This window comes from Micrasema longulum, unplaced genomic scaffold, assembly GCF_059751315.1.
Source record: "Micrasema longulum isolate JH-2025_06_02 unplaced genomic scaffold, ASM5975131v1 h1tg000971l, whole genome shotgun sequence".
NCBI lineage: Eukaryota > Metazoa > Arthropoda > Insecta > Trichoptera > Brachycentridae > Micrasema > Micrasema longulum.
The window spans coordinates 358,309-371,352 of NW_028278162.1; the positions used below are offsets into that span (position 1 = coordinate 358,309).

At 32.3% G+C, this 13,044-nt stretch overlaps 1 protein-coding gene across 1 annotated transcript in view; it reads left to right on the plus strand.

Annotated features, from left to right (window-relative positions):
* LOC148277831 (uncharacterized) overlaps positions 1 to 13,044 on the plus strand; it is a 105,730-nt gene that overhangs the window by 91,742 nt on the left and 944 nt on the right. Inside the window, exons 3-5 of the mRNA XM_088232319.1 lie at positions 8,755 to 9,269; positions 10,249 to 10,493; positions 12,577 to 12,796. Coding sequence (XP_088088445.1) covers positions 8,755 to 9,269; positions 10,249 to 10,493; positions 12,577 to 12,796 — 980 coding nt within the window. The remainder of the gene's footprint in view (positions 1 to 8,754; positions 9,270 to 10,248; positions 10,494 to 12,576; positions 12,797 to 13,044) is intronic.

Consider the following 13,044-nt stretch of genomic DNA (forward strand, 5'->3'; position numbering starts at 1 on the left):
AAATTTTTGTTGACGAGTACACACTTAACTGTAAATGCATCGACTTCTTCTTCTTCAATGGCGCTACAGCCCAAATCAAGCCTTGGCCTCCATAAACTTTTGGCTCCAACTCCGCCTGTCCTCAGCAGCCATTTTCCAATCTGCAACTTGTAGAAGCTGTGCTGCATCTTTAGTACGTCATCCTCCCACCTCAGTCTAGGTTTTCCAATCCTTCTTTTACCCCCTGGATGTCCAGTCATGACTCTTTTAGTTACCCGCGCAGCAACCTGAGCGGTGTCATGTGGGTTGAAATACTATGGGGCTTCATGTGTGCTGAACTATTCGGCATTTTGCGTAATGCGCCACTCATCTCAATCTTTCACGGGACTTGCATTAAATGCATTGACTTCCACACTTTTTTTGGAACAGTAACATTTTACAAGCAATGGATTCCCGGTGTTTCAGAGCCAGACCGCGAAACTTGGGAGGAATATGCCTGCCTCGTGGTAAATTTAAAAAAATCTTAATATTTTATTTTTTTTTAATTTCATTTTTATAATCTGAAAATTAAATAAACCCTTAATTTCATTGTCAATTAGGAAGTTTAGTGCTAAGGGAAATTAGAAATCAAATATATTTTCTTTCCCGTGGTAAAAATTAGAGCATTTAATCTTACGGCGAAGTTTCTCGAAAATGTATGAAAAAAATTATAAAAATGAACTACTTTAAAACGTCACAGCTTCACGAGAACACGGGCTAACAATAACCAATCAATAATAGCGTTGACCAGGTAGCCATGTTAGACGTTTAGCGTGTTTTGACGGGTAGGGGGTTCTACTTTTAAATGTCAGGAAAACTTACAAGCTTGAAATCGTGGCGTCAAGGGCGGTATAATTTGAAAATTACAAAACTTACAAAAATCATAGCGGTGATAAAATGATACATAAAAATAAAATAAAAAATATTTTGGCTTAGTTTGAAGTCTATTAACAAATATGTATTGTTTAAAAACAAACAAAGTTCCTCGTTCACACATACGTAATATAATATATCTCAACAGCTATCATGAAAGGGGGTCATCTCATCATGTTTGAATAATCTATCAGCATACATAAAATTAAGAATAGTCCAAAAACCGCATACGCACATCAAACAGAAGGCGACTGAACTACTCATAAATGAGTAGGTTTACGTTTTGACCCATTAGTTTCTTTGTAGACGTCACTCAGTACGCAACTCCTGATTTGAATTCAACTATGACGTGTTGTGTCCTTTTAAAGTTAAGAAATACTGCTAGGATCTTAAAAAAACAGGATGCAATCACATTTCATGCCTAATTAGCAAATGAATGTGTATGTAACAAAAGCATTACTTAAAAATTGAATTATTTTTCCATCTGTCAGATTGTCGAAGAAACAAAATGAACATTTCGTTGTTATCAAGGTAGTAATTTTTTTTACCCTACTATGCTCATCTAATGAGAGAACTAATGGAAAATGGATCTCGGATAAAACAACTCCATCGTGGACATTTGACCGACATTATATTTAAAACATCAAATATTATTTAACGTGATATAAAAATATCAGTTTTATGTCAAATAAAATTTGTTTTATATTTTGAGTTTAAAGTTCATTAATTCAAATACTCTTATTAAATTACTCTTTACTTCAATCAATATTTCCGCGTGCACAATAAAATTTTAGAGAAATTAACAGATTGCTTTTTTTACCTTACATTTGTGTTATAATTATATTTTTTCCCATCGTACAAAATTACGCGGCGGCATCACGAATGCGCGCGGCGAAAGTGAGGCATAGTGGCGGAATTATTGGACACAGTCCGATGAATTCGAATATGATTCTACGCTCCTTCTGGACTATTCTTAATTCTATGTCAGCATATATAGATATGCGTTTTTTGTTTTTAGCAAGTCCGGGCATGAATATAAAAACGATGTCGTGTATACAATATACTGTAAATAACATAAATAAATAAATAATTAGAGAGCAGGCATAGAAGGATGATAATATTAACCTTTGTAGATTCCCAACATTTCATCAACGTGGGAACCCTCCAGCTATTTTTATATCGTTTTTGGATTAACGGTTGACTGGTATTTTTTTACGAGTTTCCATTTTTTAATGTCCTGGAAACCCAATTACAGCGACATGAGCACTAATTTAAATCACACATTATTGGAGAGATGTAAATGCGATATAAACCCGATGTATCAAGGGTATAAAAAATATATTACATTATCTAAAACTGAGCTCATGATTAAGGGTTTAGGAGATTTTCAGAGGAAAATATACTGAAGAGTTTCATGAAAAAAGGTCGTTAAAACATTCGTGGTCATTTTTTCATGAAGTAAATACAAATAATACTTAAATACGTAAAGTAAACAGAAATGTATCAATATTTTCGATTTATGTTGGGTAGGCCATTAATTATTCAGTTATTTATCGAACTCTTTTGTTATTAGGTAAAAACATGTATTTTGTAAGTCATAAATTAAAATTTCTAGATTACTGCAAATGATTTATTCAACCAACAGGGAAATATCACATACTACGCATACCGATAAAAATATATGAAATGGATTTAGCAAATTTAATTGTATTTTCAAAATCAATATGGATATTGTGGAGAAATGTTTTCATACAGACAAATCCCTACAAAAACGCCACATGTTTGGCCTTGATAATTATGACGTCAAGATTCTTGACGATGTTCAATTCAAATTTAAACGGTCACAAACAAAGTTTAAAATTTACAAGAATCGTGACTTATTAGGGGCGTGGCCAATGCATGAACCGTTTTCGTGGGAATTCACAATTATATATTTTTTAAAAAAAATTTTGCTACTAATAAATAGTAAAAAAAGGGTTTTTTATTCGACAACCCAATAAAAATTAAATTAAATTTTAAATTGTAAAAAAAGTGATATTTTACATGAGCGCTTTCATCCTCTATCTTCAGAGTTTGATTGTTACCGTTAAACCTACATGTTATTTGAAATCATGTATTTCTTATGGTTTATGAATTGCTTACACTTTGAATTTTAAAAAATGAAAAAAAACTATTTACATATTAGTATTAAAAATTGCTTTCCTTTAAAAATCAATCATTATCCCATAAAAATATTGTATCTCACGTTTCAAGACATATATGATTTTATATGAATATTCTATTGTTTTTACAAAAAATCGTCATTTTTTAAAAGAAAATCGTAATATTGATACCACAATTCAGTGCTTGATACCTTCGCATTGTTATACGGGCCCAGGGCCCCGATTACAATGGGAAGTTAACAAATGAGAGTTATCTTTGACTATCTATAAAGAAAAATCTATATTTGTGTACAAAATGGGTATATTTGCATAAACATTAAGTATCTTCATCGGTAACCTATAATTGAACATGTTTGAAAGAAAAAAATGTATGCATATTCTGCTTTTAATACAGAAAACTTAATTTTACTTTGTAAATAAAATTTAAGGTAAATGTTAACTTTCGATTACAATGAAGATAACGGAGTTGTTAAGTTTTTTTTTCTTTATGAAAAACACAATATTTTTACCCATATATGTATTTTTAAAACACGCTCAACAACAGGTAACGTAAAGATTTATTTATGCAAATAAATATTTTTTTTTTTTAAATTACGTATTCCTAACTCTATGAGGCCAAGAGCCCTATGTTGAGTTAAGATAAAACACAATGAAAAGTAGAAGCATGTATATTATTAAACAGTATAAAAATATATATATATTACATTAACATACATTTCAATAAACATCTGGACAACACGCTTAATAGTATATACGAGTAAATCTGTATAATATCTCGCAGCAGTCTCCTGCAATGGTAAAATACATCAAATTTTCATTTAAGTACACACACATGTTCAAACTGAAAAATATCTCAAATTTATATTTGAAGCACTAACTTTATGGTTATTCATTATAATAAAATAAAGATACAAAACTTTGTTTTTAACAACTTATTTTTTTATTTTTCTACCGACCGGTTTCAAAGCTACACAAAAAAAAAGTTATCAATTAAAATAAAATAAAATAGGATAAGAATCATCAGTTAAGTATACCTTGATAAAGAAGATTGTCTAGCTTTGAAACCGATCGGTAGAAAAAAAAAGTGGTTAAAAACAAAATTGTTGTGCATTTATTTTATTAGAAAAATGTATTTTACTTTATAGACAATGTTGAAAATAAATCTGTTACCTTTCCATAATCAGGGCCCAGGTACTGCGAATATTTATTTCAGTAACACCTTTTGTAATGTCAACCGTGTCGGGAATCGAGCCCAAAACAACATGCACGGTGCACAACATGACTATCGCGCTAACCACTTGACTACGGGGCAGATAAATTTTTTTAATTAATAAAAAAATAGTATTGTATTTCATGCGTTAACTTTGTGGTTGTTAACTATAATTAAAATTAAAATAAAAAACTTATTGCTGACCGGTTCTTAATTAGGTATTCCCGATAAAGGAGAACATGTTGCTTCAAAACCAGTCGGTGTTTTTATATTATTTTAATCATAATATTTTGATCTGAAGCATAAGACTGATAATATTGCCTTCACGAATCAAATGATTGCAGTTAAAGTTTCAATGCAGTGCCCTTTGCACCACTGGGTGCGGATAAGGAAGTGATGATGAATGTGATGTTTATATCAAACGTGGCACACGTAATTATTAATTTAACGAAGGTACTTACTCAATTCACGTCATCGCTTTCCTATGGAATAATTGGATGGGGGGGAACTTACAAAAACCATATGAAACCATTATAAACGGTTCAAAAATTTATATTAAAAATAGTGCTTCCCAAAAATCGCACTTTTCCCTCTTTCCAATTGTTCCAAGAAGCTAAACTTTTAGACATAAGACAAATATATTGTTTTCAATGTTAAAAATATATATTTAAGAAACAAAATTTATTTACAAGTAATTCAAATAGATCAAGTCAAAGAAGGAATCGTGTGTTAGAAATACCACATTGCAAAACGAGACTCGCACAGAGACATGCATATTTTATAGGCCCAAAAATGTTTTATTCCTTTTTTTTCTGATAACATTTCATTGATTCCAAACTTTCAAAATTTTCCTTCATTTAAAAAACACGCACTATCCCAGAACTCTTTTTTTCTATGATATATTTTGTTGCCCTGCCCTTTAAATAATAAGGAATATTTTTATGTTTTTTTTTAATTTTTTGTTTTCTTTTAATTACCATAAAAAAATACCATTTAATATTTTACAGAATATTTTATTTTCTCTTTCTTATGTTACACAAAAATATTTAAACTGTATATTTATTATAGGAGCAAAAATTCATTAACATTTTCTTGTATACCCACGAACAGGCCATGCCTTTGTGGGATTTTTTGTTTACTATTTTTACTATTAATATGTATTTCATTGCTATGTATGTAATTATCCTTAATTTTGATACATTCTGTTTTACCTCTTATGTTATTGTAAAAAAAAAAAAACAAAAAATTAAATAAAAATCAAAAAAACTAGGTGTCTGTGCATTTTAATAATATTAAATAAGCGTATGTTTTTATTGGCGTAATCGCAAATGCACTTATTACGAGTACGAATGCACTTCTGTAAACGTGGGAGTTATTTGATATTAATGAATTTATTATGTGTGTGCAAAAGATGACTAAACCATTGTCAATTTTATTGTGGTTTATTTGTGTCGATGCGATTGCGTGTTGTGTTAAATTATTTTTCTGCAATGTATCCAAGTTCTTTTAAGTAATTGACGATTTAACTGGTTTAAATAAATTACGAAAAAAACAATATTGTTATAGCTATCAACAATATTTATTTTTAAAAAAGTAGGTTTAACATAATAGAACGTGCCGGTTAGTCGCTTTGTCAACGGGTGCTTTTCGTACATACAATTAAAATAATAAAAAAATGAGAAAATTGAGTGCTACTGGAAATTGAAACAATAAGCAATCAATTATAGCGTAGTCAATTATAGTAATTAATGTGTTGTGATAGATTTTCGGCTTCCGCGTAGCCATTTTTTTCAACGTTTAGTGTATTTTGACAGCTACAGAGTTTTACTTTTAAATGCCAACAAAACTTACCTATGTCAACTCGTGACGTCACGGGTGGAGTAATTTCAAAATATCAAATTGAAGAGTCAGAGTTAAAGGATTGTTAATAGGCAGGTACTACGTTTGACAATTTCAACACCAAGTGTTAGCAATACTACTTCCCTTTGATGGGAAAGGACGGCACAAAATATTAGTTCAGTTCATACCCAGAGACATTGGGCTTCCTTGGGCAGTATGTAAAATTTAATTTACCGACCATTCTGCACATTTTTTTAAAGACAAGAATTTCGCCAGTATCAGTCATTGTATTATGAGGTGTACATTATATCATAATATAGTGACTAATATAGTGACTAATACTGAGAATATCCAATTTCGTAACCCAATACCTAATAAACTGAGTAAATAATCTGAAATTCCTACTGTTTTTAACTAAATCAGGATTCCAGGCTGGTCTGGTAACATCCATCAGACCGTCCAACGTTACTTCCCTTTCCTCGTTCAGAAAGGTACAATGCTATAATGACACACTTCGGGCGTTTGATTTGACGTTGTTATAATATTGGTAATATAGTATCAAAATTAATTTCTAACTAGGAAAATTACTAATGTTTAATTGGTGGCAATATCATATCTACATAACATCGCCACCGTCAATCCACATATCGCTATTTCAAAGCAACAGTGAAATAAACCCGAGATTTCCAATTTTGAGATAAACATGAAGATATGTTATTAAATTAATATTTTCAAATAATAAAATACTGAAGTTAGATAGTTTACACAGCTATTCGAAAATAAAGTATTCATAATCTCGAGATATCTCACTGATGCTTTAGGCTAGCGATATCTGCAACTCTGCTTGGTCTGCTAGGATTACTCTGCAATTCTTCTTGTTGTATACCTGAGTACTAAAGAAAAACATCTTTACCTTGTACTTTTACCAACAGAATAATATTTCAATCTTTACATTTAGACTAGATTGAGAAATGTGTAAAGGGTCATACGTGTAAACCTCATAAACGTCTTTTATATAGGCTACTATGCATTTATGGTAAGGTTATTGTTCCGACGTCCTAATCAGACTCTCCAATCGTGAACTGTCGGCAGCGGTCATTTAGGGCAAACAAACATTAAAAAGTTTTCACTACTTTAGTTTTACGATTCAAAATAAATTATTTCTTAGTTGACGTTCATTTCTAGTGACCACCCAAAAATAATTCCCATTTTATTAATGACGCAGAATAAATTCTTGGAATTGAATGAACAAGATACTTTATGGAGCAGTAAAACAAAAATACCCTTTTCGAATATGTAGGTGCATTAATATTAATTATTTTTAAAAAACCTGGATTCAAAAATGTTCAATGCATCTACATACACTAAAATTAGGTTTGTAAACTAAAATTTCGATTTTTCAAAGCCCATCTATCAAAATTGATAAAAACTGACATGTTTTGTTTTGCCATATTTTAATTTCATAAGCAGTAGGTTTAGAAGCAGTTGCATCACAAAAATATTCTAGTCAAATATTTGTTAACGATTTCCTCAAAAATAACCAAATGGGTTGTTTTATTTCCAGTTTGTTTAATGCAACCCGTTTTGTCCATTTTCAATTATTATTATTTATTTTTTTAAACTAACTTTTTTGGTGCGACTGGCCCTAAATCAGGAGTGCTATTTTGAATTTTCTCTAACACCTAGAGAGTGGTTCATCTGTGGATTTTAATTTTTTGCATGCGGCTTCTATCTTCATATATGGCAACGCTGATGACGAAACGTGAAATACATACGAACACGTGAAACCAAATATGATTATTTTAATTTAGAACATTATTGTGGCCTAAGGTGTTTTGGGTAATAGTTAATCATTACCCAAAACACTTAATTACATTGAAATTACCAAATCGTATTTGTTTTTTTTTTCCTTTTTATACGTCATTTGACATTAAATTATCAGTGTGGCCCTGCATGAAGCAAATCGCATGCAAAAAAGAATCCCCAGATAAGCTATTAGGGGGAGTAGAAAAGATTCACAGTACCACCCCAGGGCCCCGATTTCAACGGGAAGTTAACATTTATCTTCAATTTTATCTACAAAGTAAAATTAATTTTCTTTATGTAAATCAGAATATGCGTACATTTTTTTTTTTTTAAATGTTCAATATTATAAGTAATAAGTGAAGATACTTTAAATGTTCATTCAAATATACTCCTTTTCGTACACAAATATAGATGTTTCTTTATAAACAGTCGAAGATAACTTTGTCAACTTGCCATTGTAATCGGGGCTCAGGGCCGCGATTATTAACGCTATCTTCATCGGTACATATCGAGACGGTAAAAACTAACATCGATATTTATGTACGAAAATATTTGTATGAAAATTCAAAGTATCTTCATCGGTAACCTGTTTTTGAACATGTTTAGAAAAAATGTAAACATGTTCTATTTTTCATACATAAATTTTAATTTTACTTCGTAGATAAAATTGAAGATAAGTTTTAACTTCCCACTAAATACGGACCCAGATTCAGACACATTCATAGCGCGGTATAAATGCATTTATAATACCATCCCAGCTGTTAATTCCTTTCTAGGAAAAAATCTTCAAAATGTACACGCAATTACCTAAATACCAATTATAATAGATATTGTCAACTCTTCCAGGCTCGAAGTGGCACACAGAAATGCTGAATTACGATCGCACGATTCTGGAAAAAATGGTTTCATCGGACAACCGAGTCGCTCAAGGAACACTCTATCTCGGTATTCCGGAAGTCAAACCAACTCAGACTACGGCAGGAGGCGGTATCAGAGGAGGAACTGGTTCAGTAACGAGCCCGAGATCTCGTACAGCCATTACAGCCCAACGATCATCACCGCTCCACCAGCGAGAAACATCTACAAATCTCTAGAAGACCCGGCGGTGTTTTACAAGAACAAAGTTTTCATGAATTCCACTATCAGTGAGAGAATGCAAAGGCAGCCGATGCAAATACCTTCGTACTCTATGAACAGTGTCAATTCTGGGGACCAGCGCCAGCGAAACGATAAAGAAGAGTCCAGAACATCGGATGGAGTAAATATCCGACTGCGAGGAGCCACGATCAGGGTGCGCCCCGAAACTGTATCGAGGAAATCCCAACGGTCTTCAGATGAAAGTATGGAGAACTCGCTAGCAGGTGAATTTGTCTTTATAATTTTTAAACTGTTACTTTTTTTGTACAACAAATACTTACGTTCTTAGGATTTCATTGTGTGCTTTTCATTTTCCTATATGGACAAAAATCTCATTTCTTAAACTAATGCCCGTATTCACAATCAAAATTCGAGGTGAAGAACGTATTTTTCTCATCTTAGGTTTTGGTGCTGAATACGGCCGTAAGTTTTTAAAATATCTTATGCCATAAATTGATATAAAGACTTTCAGGCACGTTTGACTTGTTACAAAGAATATGATGTTTGCGTTTATTTACATGAATGCATACGAAGCGATATATGGTTCTTACCTTTATATTTTTTCTAGTGTAATTTTAAAAAAAACACTTTGTCAATATCCTTAGTAATTAATGCGGTTAGGGGTTAATACTATTCCTACCTTAATAAAACGTTTTATTAGTTCTGAAATTGCACCAAAGCACTTATTAAATTCCATGTTAAATTTATTTCAAAAGCCACAATGAAAGATTAAAAATCTATATCAAACTACCTACATCGGATTTTCAGTTCGCGTGCTAGATTTTAAGAATTTATTTAAGAATTAAAAAAATATTTAATCGGGTTGTGGTCCCGTGGCTAGTGTTGCGGACTCACGGATCAGAGGTCTGAGGTTCGATAGTGAGTCAATTTTCTAATAGTGAGTTAAATACAACTCGTTGAAATTGGCCTCAAAATTGAAATATTTGTTTATGTACACATAATCGTAAGAACGCAAATATATATTTTTTTATTTAAAAAAAAATAGTTTTACAAAAATTCAAAATTCTTTCATTCACACTTTCTTCTGACCTGACGTTTTAAATCGCAATTATTTTTTTTTTTCAAAGATTTTTATTTTACGCGAAATTTTTGTTTTGAAGTTCTTGACCATGGTCGAATAGCAGAGTAAATAATAACCAGAATAAATAATACGTCGAATTCAAAATCTTTTGAATATTTCAGATTCAAATCTCCCGCACTCGCCGTCAAAAGACGCCCCGTGCGTGCGGTGTCCAGCGGAGCGTACGGCTGTGGCCGCGAGGGGGCGCGACCGCGCCGCCCTAGAGCAGCCGCCCCTGCAGGCGTGTGGCTCGGCTGAGGCGCCGCCCCTGGGGGCCACCTTCCACGCCCTGTATGGGCCCCGTATAGGAGACCTGCTCAAGGAGGGAAGCCACATTACTGTGGGATCTATTGTCGTCGGAAATCAGGTATTTTTTTATTATTTCAACGTCCAAAATCGTACACAATTGAAGACGTGAGTGGTTAAAGGTGTTATGTGACAAAAACAAAAAGCAAAGATATCTGGGATTTAAGTTTTGAACACCAATACAATTATTAATAAAATAACACCTTCATTCGCTCTAAAAATTTGTTTGTTGTTACTTTTTATACTGTAGTTGGCTTTATGTGAAAGGGGTACCATAGAATTTTATTATAAGTCCAAAAACCGCGTACGCGCATCAAATTAAAGCCGACTAAACTACTCATAAAAGAGCAGTTTTACGTTTTGGCCATTAAAATCGGCAGTTGCGCACTAAGCGACGTCTACTCTACGTCTGTCTGTCTTACTCTGTAGACGTCGCTTAGTGCGTTTTGAAGTGTCAAAATACTGCTGGGATTAAATGGGAATAGGGTGGGATCACATTTCATGTGTAAGTAGCGAATTCACAAATAATATTATTTAAGAATTCGATTATTTTACCGTCTATCAGATTGCGAAATAAAACAAGATGGACATTTTGTTAGTATTGCCAAGGTAGTCGATTTTGTTTACCCGGCTTTCAATTAATAAGCTAAGGCTTTTATAATTTAATTTTATACTAAGGTATAAAATTAAACGGTATTAATTTACTCAATTACCAAATGATTATTTAATGTCCTTTTTAACGTTTTCCTATAAGGCACGGGTAATATATGAAAGTACCGGTTTTTTTGTAGTTCAGTCAGTAAAATATTTTTTGTGGTAAAACATAACACAACACAAAATTAACTTATATTTGCGTTACGATAATAATTGTTCGCGGTCTGGCAACATTACGCGGCCACTTCATGCATGCGCACAGGCAGGATGTCGTGCAGGGGGGGGGGGGGGGGGTAATTGAGAAACTATGGGCGGTACATAAAAACTCCATTTATGAAAAATAGCTCATTTAAAAAAAAATGTTACAACTTCTTCATACACTCATGTCTTCAATTAAAAACGAACTTTTTATTTAAAAAAACCATAAACCTATTGAGTTATAAGTACATAATATATATAAACAGACCTCAGAGTAACGACGCGCTACAGCTATGGAGATGTCCTTTTGTTCATCCCTGTGCTACAATTCTCGACCAGAGTACCTACGGCCCATTGTTTTGCTGTAAACTATTGCTAATTTCGTGATTGATAATCGTAGAATGATTTTTGTCTGAGCACAGTATGTGATATTTTGTTACAGTATGTGTTATTTTAATACCTTTGTATTTTTACGCATTTTTCTTGTTAACATGGGTTAACATAGGATTTCACAGGAGTCAACATAAAATACAAGACTTAATAAAATATGTCTCTTATTTTTTTTTATTAATGAAGCCGTATTTTCTTATAAAAGGCTTAAATTTTATGATTATTTTTACAAAAGATGGAATTTTCCGCCGGTTCCGCCAATTGGAGGAGTCAGAGTTGGGAAGAATTTTTCAATCCATATGCCAGCTCCGCCTATTGGAGTTATCATTATTACATTTTTTCCACAAATATAGATATTTATATTTTTATCATTTTGCACTTTTTATTATTTGATCTTCCAAGCCAATATGATAATAAAATATGTTGAAATTTAATTTTAGGCTGGTGTGAACATGTTTTTTCTCAGAGATGATGGTTTTTCTAATAAGTGCTGATTATGTTTTAACTTTTTTTGTAGATATTTTCCTTATTGACAATTATTGCATCTGATTTTTGAAAAATCATAACTTTAAAGTTCTGTTATTATTTATTTAAAAGATGAGTCATCTAGTAGTAGTATAATTTCCGTTGTGAACTAGATTTTCACCACTTTTTCCCACTAAACTAAACAACAGTAGAATCCTTGAGCAACGTACATCAGTCTTTTTTGGTTTGTTGGAAGATATTGCTTAAAGCGATAAGCCCGCCTGTACATATATGTTCTACAAAAAGATCAATAAAAAACGGTCAGCATTGGCTTTCTTATTGAAGTAAAATTTTGATTTACAATAACATAAAAAAAGATACATGATGACAAATAGATTTTTCTTCTAAGCATTCAGTAACGTTGGATATTTTTACAGACCCAACAGTTGTGTCAGTACCGTTTCAATGTTGTTGTGCGACATTGTGAACCTCTTCCCGCGCCATCTCCCGACCTGAAGATGACATGTCCTAAGGGGTCTCTATGGGGAGCAGCGTGTCGATTTTCCTGCAAAAATCCTCAGCACAAACTCAAGGGTAAAGCCAGACTGTTTTGTAAAGACGATATGAAGTGGTCTGGAAAAATGCCGACATGTCAAGGTAAACCTATCTAAAAAACCATTTATTGATATATATAATCTATATTAAATCATCGGTGATACTGCACTACCGCGTAACAATTCATTGTCTTTTTTGGAAGGGGATCTTAAAAAATGTTCTGTTAATATGTTACTTACGATTTTAATCAGCTAAAAATTCCACTGGAGCATCAAAAAAACTATCAATATTTAGAGTAAAAATAATCATTTAAAACTAACAGCTCTTAGCCCCTATAAATTTTTTTTTGC